This window comes from Dendrobium catenatum, unplaced genomic scaffold, assembly GCF_001605985.2.
Source record: "Dendrobium catenatum unplaced genomic scaffold, ASM160598v2 fragScaff_scaffold_1188, whole genome shotgun sequence".
Taxonomy (NCBI): Eukaryota; Viridiplantae; Streptophyta; class Magnoliopsida; order Asparagales; family Orchidaceae; genus Dendrobium; species Dendrobium catenatum.
In genome coordinates, this window is record NW_021319650.1 from 238,797 (window position 1) to 257,144 (window position 18,348).

Consider the following 18,348-nt stretch of genomic DNA (forward strand, 5'->3'; position numbering starts at 1 on the left):
GGTGCATCAATTATAGGAGATACCATAGTTTTTACGTGAAAACTCTTGAAAATGGAGGAATATCACAGCACCTTTCCCAGTCGAAATGAATCCACTAGTGTCGGTGGTTGATTATAAATAATGTCCTATCCTCAAAGGAGGGTGTTACCTTAATGAAATAAATATATATTTTAGAGAACACATCATATAGATGGAGAATAAAATGATAGTTGTTCTCAAGAGAATATTATCTTACTTGTTTGGTAAGATTGTATTTGGGTAACATAGGTCGGAAGGATCGCAATAAGCAGGCAATGGTGGTCGAAAGAATCGTAGTCGGGTGACGGTGGTCGGAAGAACTATAATTTGCTGGCGACGGAGGTCGAAAGGACTGTAGTCAGGCGATAAAAATTGGTAGGACCGTAGTCGAGCAATGATGATCAGAAGAATCGTAGTCGTGCGATGGTAGTCAGAAGAATTGTAGTTGGCAGGTGACGGAGGTTAGAAGGACCATAGTCGATAGTGATGGTCGGGCAAATGCCCGATAATGGTTGTCAAATGGAGGTCCAATGACGATGATCAAGCAGAGGTCTAGCTGTGACGACTTAGTGACGCGGATTCGTCGGTTGTGTTACTGGGTTGGAGCTCCATGATACTTCAAGCTTCATAGATCTTGTCTTCTCCTCCCCTCCCCTCTTTCATGTGAAAAAGGATGTCTATTTATAGTTTTTTGGGAGTGACATAACTAGTAGATATAGAAAAGATCAAAAGTATGTTGGGAGTGTTTTGTATGATGGCTCATAGTGATCTCCTTGATTATGGAGCATTTTCAATCAATTAATACCTTATAGATGTTAGAATTGAATGATTTTAGGTTCCTTAAACTCATCTCGTCGATCCGCTCGATTTGACTATAAGTATGTCATATATATATAAACTCATAGTCATCTTAAATGACTTAATTTAAGGACATTTTTAAACTAATTAATTTTAAACTTTTAATTATGCATTTCTCCCAAAATATTTTAATTAAGTAATCAAGTACTGAAAAAAAAAAGTTGGCAAAATCATTCATCAGAAGACGACTGATTGTTGACTCGGATTTACTGAGTCAAGTGTCAGTCGCCCGATTAACAGACAACTTGCTTAAAAAAAGAGTTACTTTTGAAAGTCATATGTTAAGCGGGTGATTTGCTACAATAAATTCATTGTTGAGCTTCTGCTCATTACATTAATAGCTGCTTCCATTCCTTTGACCGTGAGCTCGCAAATCAAGCGTTTTTTTAAAGATTTTGCTAGTTTTCATGTTAGTAATTTTGTTTTATTAAAAGTTGTGCTATTTAGGCTTCATTTGGGATGGATTTTTTATTGCTTTTTAAATCGGAGTTGTAGTACAAATTTTTTAATTTTTGTACTAAAACTCCTTTTTCAGAAGCAATAAAAAAATCGTCCCAAACGAAGCCTTAGTATGTACTTGTTCCTCAAATCATTTCAATGTTACCTATTTTACTATATAGAACCGTGCTATTTAGGATTTTAATGTTAATCTTTGTTTTTTTTTTCATGTTAATTATGTTTAGTGAGCAGACATTAATGTAGTACTTTTTTTAGGATTTCATGATAAATTATTAGGATAAATCTTGTCGGTGATAGATATGATAAATATTAGAAATATTTGATGTTTTTGCTATGTAATTAAAAGAAAATTGAAATTAATTGTTTTAATGAGTAAATATGCTTAGTTATGTTAATTAATGAATATTAAAATGCAACTTATTATTTTTAAATATGCGCAAACTTATAATCTTAACTTAATAATTTGTTTTTTTATGTTACTAATATATTTTTGTGAATAAAAATAATAAACAGAAAGTTAACTTTAATTTAGAATATATTTCTAGGTTTATTAAAAAACACATTTATCTTATTAAAAATATTATTATGATAAACATTATATTATTTAATTATTGCATGTAATGAATAAGATACTAAGAACTGATGGTAAATTCTTTTGATAAAAAATTATGAATTTTTTTCTCATAATATTGATAAAAATTTAATAATAATATACTCTGATAAACAAAACTAAACTTTCAATGGATTATAAGAACTCATACTGAAATTAATTTTATTAATTAATACGATACAATTTTTTTTTTTGTTAGATTAATCCATTTTAATCATTTTTTACCCCAAAAAAATGCATAAATTAATTTTTATCTTCCAAAAATACTTTATTTGTGAGCTCATGACCGAAGAAACGGAAGCAGCCGTGAATACAGGGAGGAAAAGCTCGGATAGGAATTTAAATTGTGAAATTTATTATGCAAGTTGCGCCTTTAACAGGAAACTTTAAACAATAACTTTTTTTTTTTTAAAGCTGTTAGTCGAACAACTAACACATCACTCACCAAATTTGGAATTTTTATTAGGTCCGGACACTTGATGTAGTTCTACATCCGGATGCCAATAAAATGTCGTCATCCGGAACCCAGTATTGCTATGTATTAGCTGATTTGTGCATACCAAGGTATTGCTAGGTTTTGCTCGGTAACGAGAAATACCATTGTGTCAAGATCAATACCCAGCAATACCCCAGTTTTGCTAGGTATTGCTCAGTATTGATTTTGACAGAGCAGTATTTCTCGTTATTGTCAAGCAATACCTAGCAATACCGAGGAATACATAGCAATACATGAACATAACAATAACGGGTTCCGGTCCAGGTCGGGTTGTCGGGCCGAACGGTAAAGAATAAAAGCACGTAGCGACATATTATTGACGTCCGGATGTAGAGCTACGTCAGGTTTCCGGACCTAATAAAAATTCCCAAATTTGAGTCAGCAGTCACATGTTTGATGGGCAACTATATACTTTTTTTCTACTTAATTACATAAATAAAATTTTAATAATACATAATTTAACATAGATCCTTAATTTAATAGAATTTAACTATAATGTGAATTTTATATTTTTATTCAATAAATAAGAAATATATTTGTAATAGGTTAAAAATTAGTAATTTACTATTAATATTAAATTTAAATTATATAATGACTATAGAGTGAGCATAAAAGGCAAGCGGCTGGATCACAGCCAGAAAGGCATACGCTTTACAACACGACAAATGCTTCTCCTAATTTTGCTCCAGGAAAATTTTATCGTCCCATCTCCAGGCGATCTCAAAAACTATATTTTAAAATACTGAGAAATAAATAGGTAGTAAACACATTCGTGCTGATCCAATTGCATTAGGCCATTTAGCCATGGGAAGATGCCCAAAACTCCAAATCTATCATATTTTTTACCAAACTGGACTCTAAACACAACTAAAATTTGTCAGTAGAACCATATAGTTCAACACTTCTGCATCATTAAGAAAAAGGCAATAACACCTTCAATGCAATGAAACCATACGCAACGAGAAAATGCAAACCATAATCTGCATAAGGTCGTATGTAAAGTCAATTTTACAATTCAAACTACTAAGCAGTCAACATAGTTGTAGACTTGTAGTTTCAGATTTAAAGCATGTCCGATCACTTGTGACATCTGAAGATGCTCATAGGAAACTAAAGAAGCATTTGAAATCCCTTAGTTTATTCTGTGTATTTCATAATTAAGAGGGCTGTTATATGTAAAACATCAAAATGACAAAGCTTTCACTTATTTCAACACCTGCTATTTTGTACTGTCAATGTCTTTTGAGATAGATGTCCAGTTTCTGGACCTGCTGCTTGCTCAAACTTTTCCGGAGATCTTTGCGAGGTTCTATTTTTCCGATTTCTGAGGCATTCTGGATGATCTTTAGTGGCAACTGAGCCCTGCATGCTGATCTTCAATGCCGAGGATTGTTTGGATGGATGATGATAAATGCTTGTGCTGATTCTGCTTGCTGGGTGCTCACATTTTTATATGCATTCTGTGTCTTCATCTTTTTAGTTTCTGTATTTTTTATTTTTTTTTTGTTACCGTTTTGCTTTTTATGCCCCACTGATGCTGTTTTGTTGTGTTTAGCTAGCTGGGTTTTAGTCTTTAGCTTCATCTCCTGTCTTGTAATTTTTACTTTACATGAATGATATGAGCTTCGGCCCCATATTTCCAAAAAAAAAAAAAATCAGACGAATTCAAAACATATGGAGTCCCAGGACCATTAAGCGAAGCATTTTTCATAGTATGACCAATGCGCACTTTTTGCTTGCTGGCCGCTTGCCGGTTACTCACAACATGATGCTCGTCATGCGCAAAATACTAGCAGCTCACCATGTGCCCCTGAATCCTCTGCCCACTACCGCTGCCAGCAAACCCCATTGCCATTGCCGCATGACCTAAGTTTGTTTGTTTGTTTAAAAAAAATTAAGAAGAAAAAAAAAGTGAATTCTAAATACTTGGAACCAAACATTAAATGATCTCCATAATTTATCTATGACCAACCAAACACCCTTGAATATTTCAAATACTTTATATTTACTTTACATTGTGTTTAAAGAACACTTGAATTATAGATGCTTGCAACCAAATATCCCCTTAATGTACAAAAAAGAAAACACAGATACATTGTCTTTCAATTTATTTACTATTCTTGAGATAAAGTGGAGGAGATACAAAATACTATGGTAACTCATAATATATTAAGAATAAATAGCTGCAATATCTGCAGTAGGAAATGAAATATATATATATATATATATATATATATATATATATATAGCTTGTTTTCTATGACACTCAACAAAACAATTGCATAAGTCAATAACACGAGATAACATCAAATCCGAACCTTTATACGTATCAGCAGAAGGATTAAAAAAGACTGTTGGGGATGATCCTGTGGCTACCTTAATGATACGTTGAAGCAAGCTTCTTGTCTTCAGTGATTGTTTTCGAAGCAGAAGAATTGAGATTGATTGTTGAAAGTGAAAGGGTGGTGGAATTCTTGAGTTGCTCAAGCTGCCTCTTCCCACGCCGCAAAAGATATTCAATGTACTGAAAGTTTTTGCGATCAACATTATTGGCATTATGATGGAACTCTGCGGAGACAACAGACACGATTCTTTGGTGGTCTTCGAGATTCTTCACTCGGGCTGCCCGAAGAAAACAACGGTATAAAGCCAAGACCTGCCTTTGCATTCCAGAAAGTTTCCAAGGAGAAGCCATCTCATCTTCAGTATCATTAGCCTCTCAAAGAAATATTGAAAATGAAGTCCCTGCAATGCGCTGAATTTCTCAGATTTTATAGTAGGAGAAGCTGGGGGAAGGATAGGAGCTATAAATCTTGTAAAATCTTCTATCACACAAGAAAGAGAGATATCAGCAAGCAAATAAGACAAATAGTACCAGTTTGCTTCAAAACAACATAAGATATAAATTTTGAGGCATACAGCCTGATGGCTTGATTGTCTAGTCGAGGTGTGCTCTATGATGCAAACAAGGAAGGCTTGCCTCCCCACAATACACAAATCAGAAAGCGCCAACTAATGCTGAAACCTCTTACGGCATCAACAAGATGAGATCTTGAGGCTGTGGAAAGAGAAGCTTGAGTGTAAAGCGTATGCCCATAACTCTCCCTCTATAGAGTCCTCTAATGAGAAGTGACGAAAGCTTTTATTTGAATATTAAACCAAGCTTTTTTTATTCTAGAATTGACATTTTCACTCATGATTTAAACTAGAAACTAAGATGAGTTCCTCTTTCAAGATTATGTTGATAAATCTATAGACTGATAAAAGGGAAAAGAAGCAAGCTCTCTGCATGCATCGTGATGATTCAGCCTGGTGATCTAACATTATCTTAGCAAGAAAATAAAGATGCATAAGTGCTAAATGAAAACAATCCTAGAGTTAATAAAAACAGAAAGTCCTTATGAATGAACATAGAAGGCCCAGCCCTCTCATTCTAATCGCAAAGTTTTAGGAAGATGGAAGAGCACCTCGTCTGACCGATAACACATAAAGCAAAAGTGTAGGCTAATGTATACAGCCACTGTGGCCGTTATATGTAGCGCTAAGAATCTCATTTATGCTTATCCTAGTCATACTCTGAAATGGCCTTAAAATGCCTACAATTGTTGGAAACAAACGCAAATAAGACCACACAATCTGCAGATTAATAGCATTTACTGGTGGACAGGGTGTAGGGTCCAATCTAAAGATGAAGATATATATATATATATATATATACTACGGATGGGATGGCCCCCTTCGGAGTCAACAAGCTAGTATGATCCTCCTTCGTAAGTTTGTTCAACTACAAAACTTACCAAGTTGACTCAAACGTGCCGCCTTTATGGCGATGGGCCACGATTGGCCTAATTTTATTAAATGGGAGCTGCATTAAATATAGTTTTTCATGAACTAAATGAAAATATCAAATACACAATAGATTAATAAAGAAAGGAGAAAGAATAGAACTAGCTTCAAGAGATTTAAAGGAGATGGGAGATATTGTAGTAATAGCGTTCACAGAATTTTTCCATAAATATTATACTCTTGTTAAATGACTAGAGATTATGCCACCTAGTCATCCTCATCATTAGTATTATGCCAATTATTTGGAGTTTGTTTTATAAATCCTCATTTTTCATTAGTTCTTATAAGATGCACTCTAGAGTGTTAAACGTATTTTTTGCAAATTATTTTAAACAACTTCTATCTACATAACCTTAAGTTTAAGTTTAGCCCTTCCTCTCAATCCTCATATACTTATTTTATCTACATGTCTAACGTGCACATTTTATCTCCTATAGCATACACATCCAAAACATTTAAATATATTTTCAATTACCTTTATCTTCAATTCATTACACATCGATTATTCCTTTGATACAATCATTCCTTAATTCATCCTTCTTAATTTTAGCAAATATTAATTTTCAATCATTCCTTAAGTTAGATATCATTAACTTTTTTTAGTGTCCAACACTCAAAATTCATGCAATAACGTTGACCTAATTGAAATTTTATTTTCATAAAATTTACCTTTAACATAATGATGAGGCACATCTTAAGAGAGAGAAGCTCCCGTTTCCTAGAGAGAGAAACTACCATTTTTTTTCAAATTTCCTCTTCCGGCTTTAGTTGGCGGATCTTCCGCACATGGCGGGGGATCCATCGGCAGTCATTTTTGGCCGCCGAAATCCCTTTGATCTGACTCCTCATGGTTCTCGTAGTGGTGAATTGCAATAAGGTCATAAGATGATTGTCAAAGAAGGCTCTTTGGTGATCAAAGAACCTGTAATTGACTGTGCTAAGGTGATATCTTCAATTATCAGTAAAGATAAAGAAGTATATGATGGTTTGACGTTCTAGACTCCACGTGCTAATAGTAATATCTCTTTGTTGAGAAGACCGAATGACTTTGAAGCATCGTCATCATTAGATATGAAGCTTATTGTCAACAGATTTGGAATTGCAAACAGTAAGGAAAATTCTGTTGATGTGAAGGTCGTGAATGATCTATCAGGTGTTTGTGAAAATGTTTAAGGAGAAATTTGTAAAGGAAATAAAGGCGGAGAGGGCATAACACCTGGTAATTCTTGGATAAGGCGTCCTAATATTAGAATTAGTTTTACTAAAGATGATTCGATTTTATCAGAGGATGGTTTGGCTGTAAAACTGCATGAACCAAGTGTTAAAGCCGATTATGAGAAACTGCAGTTTTCTGTAGTAATGAAGGCGTTTGGTAAAAATATCTGATGATTGCGACTGAGTTACGTAGGCAATGGATGCAGTTTGGAAAGTTCCATATAACTATTCTTGGTTTAGGATGGGTGTTATGCTCCTTTTTTCTTATAAATCAATGGAAAATGTATTATCAGGAGGCCCGTGGTTTGTGAGTGGGCATATAGTGGGTAAAGATAAGTGGACTACAGGATTTTCTACTACTTTGAAGGGGTTGACATCTCCTCTCTGGGTGATGATGCCGCATTTACCACTTCATTATTGGGATGAGATAAATGTATCGAGAATTGCTTCTTTAGGGGGTTACCTCTTTTGATAGATGGTAATATGTTCCAGTGGGGAAGAAGAGAGGATGCAAGGGTTTGTGTTCGTGTTGCAATAGACAAGAAACTTTGGGTGTTTGGGTGAAAAGGAGGCCGATTTTTTAAAAAACTGGAGTATGAGAAAATTTTCACATTTTATTTCAAATGTGGAAAAATTGGTCATTTGATTAATGATTGCATTGTGGAGAATAATTTTGTTTCTAATGAAGGTGTGGGGAATTCTACTTCAGCAAATATTAATGATGAGAAGTCTGAGCAGATGTTAGATATATAAGGGATCTTTGTATGGTCCTTGGATACATGTTAACTATGAAAGAAGAAGAAATTTTTCTAATAATTTCAGAGGTATTCAGAAGAAAGGTATTCCTAATAAAGTTGCTCCTGTTTATTTCAAGAAAGTTCAGCAAAGAGATATCACTGGAATTGGATTGGAAATGAAGAATAGTGTTGTGGAATGCTGTGATGCTTTGCCAGTGAGTAATGAAGAAGAACAAATAGTTAGTGAGTAATGAAGAAGAACAAATAGTTACAGAGAAAGGTAATGGTAATGGGGTGAAAGATTTGAAGTGTGTTGACAAGGTTTGTGGCAATTCAGAAGACCAAATGAAGAAGAATCCTAACCAAGCTGTTGTTGGTAAGGAATCTATGGCTTTACCAATAGATGTGAATATGTTTAAGGTACTGGATACATAAAATGCTGATGAGAGTATGAAGGCTATGGTGGAGCTTGTTGATTCTACTATTAATGATCGAGAAGATGGGGAATTGGTAGATGAAGGGGAAAGATGTGTTGATTCACCTGATAAGTTGGAGGGGGTCACTTCGGGTGTGGTTAAGTTCAAACTAAAAAAAGAGCTAAGATCGCTTGGTAATGTTAACTTACTTTCTCGCAGTAGAAAAAGTGACTTGGTGAAGAACAAGGTTAGTGGGGCTAATCCCACTTTCAACCTTAAATGACTTTAATTTTTTTGGAAATGAAGAAGAACAAATAGTGAAGCCTCTTGGTATTTGAAAGAGATTGTGAAAGATTATGATTCTTTTTTTGTTGCCTGGTTAAAACAAAATTTTCTTCAATAGATAGTTTTGATTCAAGGAATTTATTGGTGACAAGTGGGACTTTTTCCTCTTTCCTGCAGAAGGTTTATCTGGTGTTATCATGGTTTGCTGGAGGTTGGACATTGCTTCCTTTTCAGTTATAGAAGCATCTTCTCAAATTGTAGTGGGTGAACTTAACATTGCTAATAAAGGTGTGTGGTTGGTAGCCACAATTTATGGGAGTAGGGATGGTTACAAGAGAAAAAGCTTGTGGAGTAGCTTGGAGGAAATTTCAAGAAGACAACTTCCATCTGTTGTAGGAGGAGACTTAAACTGTTTTTTGTCTCAAGATGATAAAAGAGGAGGTAAGAAGTTTGTCTTTTCTCAAGGGCCTCAAGATATGCATTCTTTTATGAGAAATTGTGACTTTCATGAGGTTGGAATAGTTGGTCCTAGATATACTTGGCGTAACAACAAATGTGGAGTTAGAATTTTAGAAAGATTGGATCAGTATATCATTAACTCTGCTGCATTAAAAAATTTGAAATTGGTCGTTGTTAGACATTTGGCTAGAGTGGCTTCGGACCATTGTCCTATTATGCTAAAAATCTTCTCTTCTGGTATTCGAAGGAGAAGAACTGTGATGTTTGAAGATGTTTGGGCAACATATCCAACTTCTTATTCAATTGTTTTTCACTCTTGGAAAAAAGCTATTAAGGGAGACGTTGTGGATATTCTGAATAAAAAGTTTAGAAGAGCATTAAAGGCTTTATTCTTTTGGAGTAAATACACAAAAACTTATATGATTTGAAGAAAAACCTTAAAGAAGAGATTCTGGAATTACAAGAAGAAGAAGCCAGTTATGGACTTTCAGACCAGAGATTGTTTTTTTTAGAATCAAAGGTTAATGAACTCAATTCAACACTTGGTCGTCTTAGTACGTGGTAGAGACGGAGAGCAAAAGTTCGATGGATGGAAAAATGTGACTCTAATTCAAAGTTCTTTCATGCTTATGCAATGGCTAGGAGAAATGAAAATTGGATTAATTAAGTGAAAGATAGCAGTGGTTCATTGATTGAAGACAAAGGAAGGATAGAAGAAATTTTCTATGATTTCTTTAAAAAAAATGGAGGGAACGTAAATGAACTTTGAGAGATTGGCCTTCTCCTTCAATGAAACTAGATGATGGTGATAGAATGATGCTAGAAAAAGAATTCTCAAAGGATGAACTGGAGATTGTTGTTAAACAGTTGGAGGCTAATAAGTCACTAGGTAATGATGGGATAACTTATTCCTTTATTAAATCTTGTTGGTCTTTTATTAAAGATGATGTTTGGATGGCTATTAGTTCTTTTTTCACTTATGGTAATTTGTGTCCTGTGTGGAAGGAAACAAATGTGGTGTTGATTCCGAAGGTGAAAAATCCTTTGATGCCTTCTAATTATTGTCCTATAAGCCTCTGCAAATCTATTTATAAGATTGTGGCGAGAATGTTATTAAATATGATGAATTATTTATTCCCAAAGATCATTTCAAAAGTTCAATATGCATTTATGAAAGGTCAATCTATGTCTGATCAGATTTTACTTGCCCAAGAATTATTCAATAAATTTAGATATTCAAAATCGAAGAAGGGGTTGATGGCAATCAAAATTGATATGGAGCAAGCATATGATAATATGGGATGGTCTTGATGTGAAACAAACAGGAGTTACTTAAGAAATTAAAGAGAGCGCATTAACAAAATGTTCCCAAAATAAAGTTATTACTTATGACAAGGAATGATCCTCAGAGTTCTTAGTCTTTAACTTGCTTAGGCAAAGAAGAGTGAAGTCGATTAACCAAACAATTCAAGAAAACGCAAAGAGTAATTGTAAAGCTACGATGATAAACAAGAATCCACGATTTAATAATGAAAACTTTCACCTTTGGAGCCCATACGCTCAAATAGTCTAGGCTTTAGCGGAAGAAAAGTCTCCACATTAGAATCGAGGTCACTCCGAGGAAGAAGGAACCTAGGATCGTCGTTCTTGGATAGGTGGCCGGAGTGGTGGAGGATGGTTGTCGTCCAATGATGATCCAACATCCCTTTGACCTTTGCTCGTCGATCACGTCAACTAAGGTGTAATGGATACGGTCGATGTATTCTTCAATGGTATCGTCGAAATCAAAGCCCACGTCAAAGAACAGTGATTGGATGATGTCGACTTGATCTCGATCGTCATGCACAAATCCAAAGTTCCATTCGAGTTCCGCCATGCATTCTTGCCGGGAGTTGAGGAAGCATCCGAGAAGACGAGGGGAGGGAGGAGGTGGTGGCTTGGAGTGGAGAGGGTTGGCCGGCGTGAGAACTAGGGGGATTCGGTTATGGTGGGGGCTGAATAGAAAGTGCAGGAAATCTGAATTAAATTCAGATTTGGGTGGTTTAGGGGAGAGATTTAATTTGAAATTCAAATTATTCCAAGGAGGGGAGAGGGGGCGGCAAAGGGGAGAAGATTTGGGCTGAATTTGTGGTGCTATTAATGGAATTTGGAAGGGGGAGAGAGCCCATTAAGGGGGGCCGGACATATGAAGAGGGGAGAGGAATTTAGGAGTTATGAAAGTGGGGCCCAAGTTTAAGTAAATAATTTAATTAAATCTGAATTCCAATTTCAGATTTAATTATATCTTAAGTAACTTCCCCAAATAGATTTAAGATGAGAGGGAAGCAAATTTGAATTTCAAATTTGGCTTTAATCTCTTTAATGGACTTTCCTAATTGAGTAGGCATAAATTAGGAAAGTGAATAAATCAAGAGATTGGAAATTCAAATGATGGGAGGATCCAAAGGGGGAGGCGGCGGGATGGGGCTGGCGGGCTGGCCGACGGGCTACTGGCCGGCTGGTGGCTGGCCGGCTGCTGGCCGGCGGGTTGATAGGGGGGGGGGAGCGGCGGCAAGGATCCAAACAAGGGAGAAAGGGAAATCCTTCTAGGGATTCAATGAGCCACGGATTCACTCACCTCCAATATCTTCAATCCGGATTTCCTCGAAAATAGCTTGGCGAAAAATCGAGTACTCTTGAAGACAAAAATAGTTTGGCAAAAATAAGATCTAGAACTCACAAAGAGATCTATCCTCTCCGACGAACTCACTAAGAGATCGAGGAGGGTTGAACTCACAAAGAGATCACCAAGAAGCAAAAGCTTTTCATTTAATCATCAACTCCTCATTACAATGCATGAGGCCTCATATAAGTATGCCAAAATGAAATAAAATCGAAATGACACAAATGACAATTCGGGCTATATAAGCGACTCAATGCCCACAGGGGCAAACTAGGAAACAAGAAATACAAGAATAAAATAAAAATGCAAATAAATCATAAGTAGAAGCTCTGGATCGTAGCCATCGATCTGCGTCTCCGGTGATGGTACACGTGTCGAAATATGATGTCCTCATCAGGTCTACTCTTAATCTAGTGTTAGAAAGTTTTGGATTTCCAAGGAAATTCTCAAATCTTATTATGGAGTGTGTGGTGAATCCAAAATTCTTTATTATGGTCAATGGTATTAATTCAAAAAGGATTGAGGCAAAAAGTGGGTTTAGGCAAGGGTGTCTTTATCCCCTTATCTTTTTATTATGTGCTCACAATTGTTAATTAATGCGTTTGCTCAAAGAGGTAGGATTGTTGGTATTAAGGTGGCTCCGAATGCTCCTAAAATCTCTCATTTATTGTATGCTGATGATATAGTTATTTTTTCAGAAGCCAATTGCAAGAGCATGAAGTGAAAAAAAATTCTCAGTGATTACTATAAATGGACTGGACATAAAATTAATATGCTTAAATCTTCTATTCTATTTGGGAAGTCGGTTAAGAGAAGAAAAGGGAGAACTCTTTCAAAGATGATGGGTTTCAAGATGGTGAGTGAAATGGATTATTTGGGAGTTAAGATTATGTTAAGAAGACTGTTTTTTTCATATTTTCAAAATATGATAGAAAAAGCTTCTAATAGATTGAATATATGGGGAAATAGGTTCATTTCACTTGCCGGAAAGTTACTTCTTCTTAACTCAGTTTTTCTTTCTCTTCATATCTTTTTATCAACACATTCATTAGTTTCTTTGGGGGTTTTAAATGACTTTGATAAGATGTGTAGGAGTTTTTTATGGCATAAGAATGATGGTAGTTTCCTTCATTATGTTGCTTGGGACATTTTGTGTAAGCCAATGAGGAAAGGTGGTCGTGGTTTGCAGTCTGTTGTGGAAGAAATTAGGCCCTTTGAGGGCTAAATTTGCTTAGAACTTCATTTCAAATCCAAATTCCCTTCTCAACAGAACCTTGGTTTCTAAGTATGGTTTTGATGTGTGGAATGCTGAAAGTAAGAGTTATTTTTCATCTACATAGAAGATTATTTTGAATGGAGCAAAGTTTCTGCATCCAATTGTTAAATGGAAGGGTATCTACTGGTGCGAATGTTAATACAATTAAAGATACATGGATTTTGGATAAATTTATTAAGAAATGGCCTACTTTTGTAGCAAATTTAACTCAAGAAACATAATATCTTTCGGGTTTTATAACTGGAGAGTGTAATGTATGTAAGCTGAAGCAATTTTTTGGAAATTATCTGGTGGAGACCATTCTATCTGTACCTATTCATTCAGATGTTAATAAAGATCAGTTGGAGTTATTCAATGTTCGGGCAAATCCATTTCAGCTTTAGCTTTGGAGAGATTATATGAAGACATAAGTGAAGATAACTATTGGAGTTGGATGAAGAAATTGAAATTGAATTCTGTTGATAATATCTCCATCTATTCACCATCACTATGAACAATTGATCAAAGATATCTAAAATGTGTACTCTTATTAATGACTTGATCGCTCAAAGTCATAATCCCCTCACTAAGTCTATTACTGCTAAAATTACACTCCATATATTCCATTTTAGATCTATTCAAGCGAAAACTTTTAGACTCTACGGTTGACCTCCATAATTCAAGTTTACCTTTAACTCCCTCTCTAGTCTTACCAACAAGAAGAATATCATCAGCAAAAAGCATACAACAAGGTACATCCTCTTGCAAATGTCTAGTGAGAACATCCATGACTAAAGAAAAAAGATATGGGCTTAAGGCTGACCCTTGATGTAACCCAACCGAAATAGGGAAATAATTGGTCAAACTACCTTGTGTTTGAACACAAGTAATAGTTCATGCATACATATCTTTAATGATTTGTGAATAAGCGTTATTAACTTCTTTCTTTTCAAGAACTCTCCATAGCACTTCTATTGGAACTTTATCATATGCTTTTTCTAAATCAATAAATATCATATGTAGATCCTCCTTATTTTCTCTATATTTCTCCATAAAACCTCTTAATAAATATATGACTTGCATAGTCGACCTACCCGGCATGAATCCAATTTGATTTTGAGAAACATTAGTATCACGCCGCAACCTATGCTCCATAACTCGCTCCCATAATTTTAAAGTATGACACAAACTTAATTCCTCTATAATTCGTACAATATTGTGCATCACCTTTATTAATAAAAATAAGAATTAACACACTCATTCTTCACTCATCTGACATCGTTTTAGTCTTCAAAACAATATTAAAAAGTTTAGGAAGCCAAGAAGTTCTTTCATCTCCTAAGCATTTTTATGCCTTTATTGGATTATCATCAGGTCCAACAGCTTTTCCACCATTCATTTTATTTAAAGCCTCTCTAGCTTTAATTTTACTAATACGCCGATAAAAATAGAAATCTTTATTTTCATTTAGGGTGCTAAGGTCACTATAGTCAATCTTATTTTCACAATCTTCATTAAAAAGTTTAGCAAAATATCTCATCCACCTTTCTTGAATATCATCTTCTAAGAAAAGTATTTTTTTTATCTTTATCCTTAAAACACTTCACTTGAACTATCCTTACTACTCCTATCTCTTAGTTTGACTAACTTATACATATATATATTTCTCCCTCCTTAATATTTAATCTATTATATAAACCACTAAAAGCTAAGGTTTGTGCATTGCATATTGCTTTCGTAGATTCCTTACGAGTCTCTTTATATCTTTCCCAATTATCAAAATTTTTACAATTAAATCAATTTTTGTTAATATACTTTAAATGCCCCATATAATCCTTGAAAATCATTTTACTTTATTTTTTATTTTCTGTCAATTTATCTTAAAGTCCAAAACTAATAATCGATGTTGGGTACATAAATTTTCACTCGAAATAACTTTATAATATTTGCAATCTAAACGATCTAATTTTCTTATAAGAAAATAGTCAATCAGAGTTATACTATATCCATTTTTATAAATGATGAGATGCTCATTTTTTTTAAATAAAATATTAGCAATTAAAAAATTATAAGATAAATAAAAATCTAATATGGTCTTGTCACATTCATTTGTCGTTCCAAACCCATGGCCACCATGAATACTTTTAATATCATCTACCTCTCTACCAATATGTCCATTTAAATCACCTCCAATAAAAACTCTTTCTTCAAGATATATATTTTGTATTAATTCTTCTAATTCATTCCAAAAATTTAATTTAGAACTCATATCCAAACCTATTAGAGGAGCATAAGCACTTATAATATTAACAATCTTAGTATCAACAACAATCTTTAAAGGTATAATTCTATTTTCAATCCTATTTATTTTTATAACATTATCCTTCAAACTCTTATCTATAAAAATACCTATATTTCTACTACGAATCTTACTCTAATGCCAAAGTTTAAATCCAAGATAAATTTAAAATGTAAATGGTAAAAAATAAATCAAGCATATTCTTAGTGAAAAAAAAAACACAAGATAACTAAAATAATTAATCAATACATGAAAACATATTATACAATTCAAATAGATTATAGAATTATGGCAAGGTCAATCGATTGTAAAAAAAAAAAGAGGGAAAAAATATTAGAAAGAAAATAATTTGGCTTATAATAATAATAAAATAATAATCTCATACATTTGTTGTATATGATCAATTCAAAGTTATAAAGTATGAAGAACAATTCAAAGCTCTAAAATATTGTGAATACACATTGCATTTCTGTAACAATGATGTCCTAAATGTACAACCATAAATATAAAAATGATGCCAAGTACTGACCACCACGAAATTGTGCACCTCAGAAAAACATATCATTATTATCATCACAATCATCAACATTTACCCTTATCTCAATGATTATTAATCAGCACTCAAAATAACAAATAAGACAATCCAAAGTCACTTAAATGCCAAGCTCCCATAACTTGATGGTTTAGTGCTTACAGCTTTATGTAGTGATAAAAGCAATTAATAAAAAAACTATCATAATAAAAAATTTAATAATTTTTTCGCGTATTAAGAAAAAAAATTATTTTCATCTGCTTTATTAGTACAAGTAATGCTAATTATTATTTATATTGGTTAGAAGTTATAATTTTTAAAAAAAAATTATGTAATAAAATATAAATATAATTTATAATTCAATACTAAAAAATACATATTTAATATAAATATAATTTTACAATTCAATATAAGCCCTAAATTCGATCTGTCAATATTGGACCCAACCCGAAAATTTTGAAATTGGGTTGACCCGAACCCGAAGCTGGTCGGGTTCGGGTCCAGAAAACCGACCAGTTAGCAAAATCAGGTCGGGTTCGGGATGACCCGGGAACCCGGGAATGACCCGGAAATCCGCCTGACCGGCCCTGCCCGCCAGACCCGAGGTCGCATCGCGCCATCGTCGGGTTGACCCGAACTCGAAACGGGTCGGGTTCGGGTCCGGAAAATCGACCCGCTTGTAAAAACGGGTCGGGTTGACCCGAACCCAAATAGTGCCAGATCAATTTTGGGTTCGACCCGAGCCCGACCCGAAATTGACACCCCTACCCTAAATCTTAAAGATATTAGATAAGAACGAAACACGAAATTTTGTTTTGATTGGGATAGGCTTCTATCAATAGTAAAAAATTAAGTGTGCAATTTTATTTAATGTTTTGCATTGTAAAATTAAGATGACATATGAGGAGACTCAAAACTAAAACTTATAATAGTAGTTATACAATTTTTATAGTTATAGATAAATTTTTATACGCATATAATATATATTTTGGAGAGCAAAAAAAATTTAATATCATAAATTATTTACTTTACTTTTGAAATAAAATAAAATTTTTATTTTTATGTGCTTTATTAATACAAGTAATTCTAATTACTATTTATATTAGTAAGAAGTTATATATATTTCTTTAAAATATTGTATAAAAATATATAAATATATTTTTACAATTCAATACTAAAAAATACATAATTTTTTTAATAACAAGTGTAAAAGTAAAAATGGCATAAGAATAGATATAAAAAATTTTCAATGAGTTTAGGGAGTTGTTGCTGCTTTGGTTAAGCAATTATAGTTTCCTTTGATGTGGAATAATTCCATAAATGTATGAATGGAATTGCTACTGATCTGTTAGAAAGTTGAATTTTATAAACCAATAGATAGTTCTTAAAAGGAATCGAACAATTTAATATAAGAAAGCTAATATATATTTATGGTTTAACATGTAAGTAAACTTCAAAGTTTCAAATTTTCAATGTCAAGTAGGATAAGCTTAATAATAACATATATGTGTTTTAATGTTATATTCCTATTTCACATAGAAAAAAAATATAAAATTAAGTAGCAAGAGTAAATAGTAGTAAGAAAATGTGTTTCAAAGAAGCAATCACTTATAAATATATACATATTCAGCTGCAACAAGTAAAAAATGAAAAAAAAGGGCAAGAAGAATTGTATGTTCTTTATTCAATTCATAGTTGTTAAGATAATATAGCAGTACAACACAGGAGTAGTTTGGCACATGAATAGGACCACCTCAGTTTGACAATAGGGCATTCTACTTTAGGAGGAAAAAAATTAAATTTCCGATTTCAATATAGCATGAAATGAATCGAGTTCCTACTTGCATTCCTTTTATTAAAAGTGGATATAAAGCACGAACTCTTGGATCCAAGAATGTTCATAGTTCCAAGGGCGAGCATTTCTTTGTTTCCATCCAACTGATAACCCTTCATGTCAGCAAATGTTCTTCCTATAGCTACAGTTTCCTGATATTCTTAAATTATTGAGGCCATGAAAACAAAATCATCATGCTTTGGAACTTTAAATTAATTCAAGTTATTAAAACTCAGTCAGAGCAATCATCCCAGAAACAACACCAATCTTCATTCCTTTACCAATGTTTGAACCACTGAAGTAAATTTCATGAACAGATGATGGATTGATGCTTTTATTTATTTTCCTAAGCTTGCATAGATCAACA

The 18,348-nt window shown here is 33.7% G+C and overlaps 1 protein-coding gene across 10 annotated transcripts in view; it reads right to left on the minus strand.

The window, feature by feature from the left end:
• Positions 1–3,404: 3,404 nt before the first annotated feature.
• LOC110108390 (succinate dehydrogenase assembly factor 1, mitochondrial) overlaps positions 3,405–18,348 on the minus strand; it is a 71,895-nt gene continuing 56,951 nt past the window's right edge. For 4 of the 10 annotated variants that reach the window (XM_028698950.1, XM_028698952.1, XM_028698951.1 and 1 more), the window contains one exon: positions 4,381–5,141. In XM_028698950.1, coding sequence (XP_028554783.1) covers positions 4,819–5,136 — 318 coding nt within the window. In that variant the 5' untranslated portion in view covers positions 5,137–5,141 and the 3' untranslated portion in view covers positions 4,381–4,818. Of the gene's footprint in view, positions 4,308–4,380; positions 5,187–18,348 lie in introns of those variants that run through there. The other 6 variants (XM_028698946.1, XM_028698947.1, XM_028698948.1 and 3 more) reach the window with 3 other exon arrangements.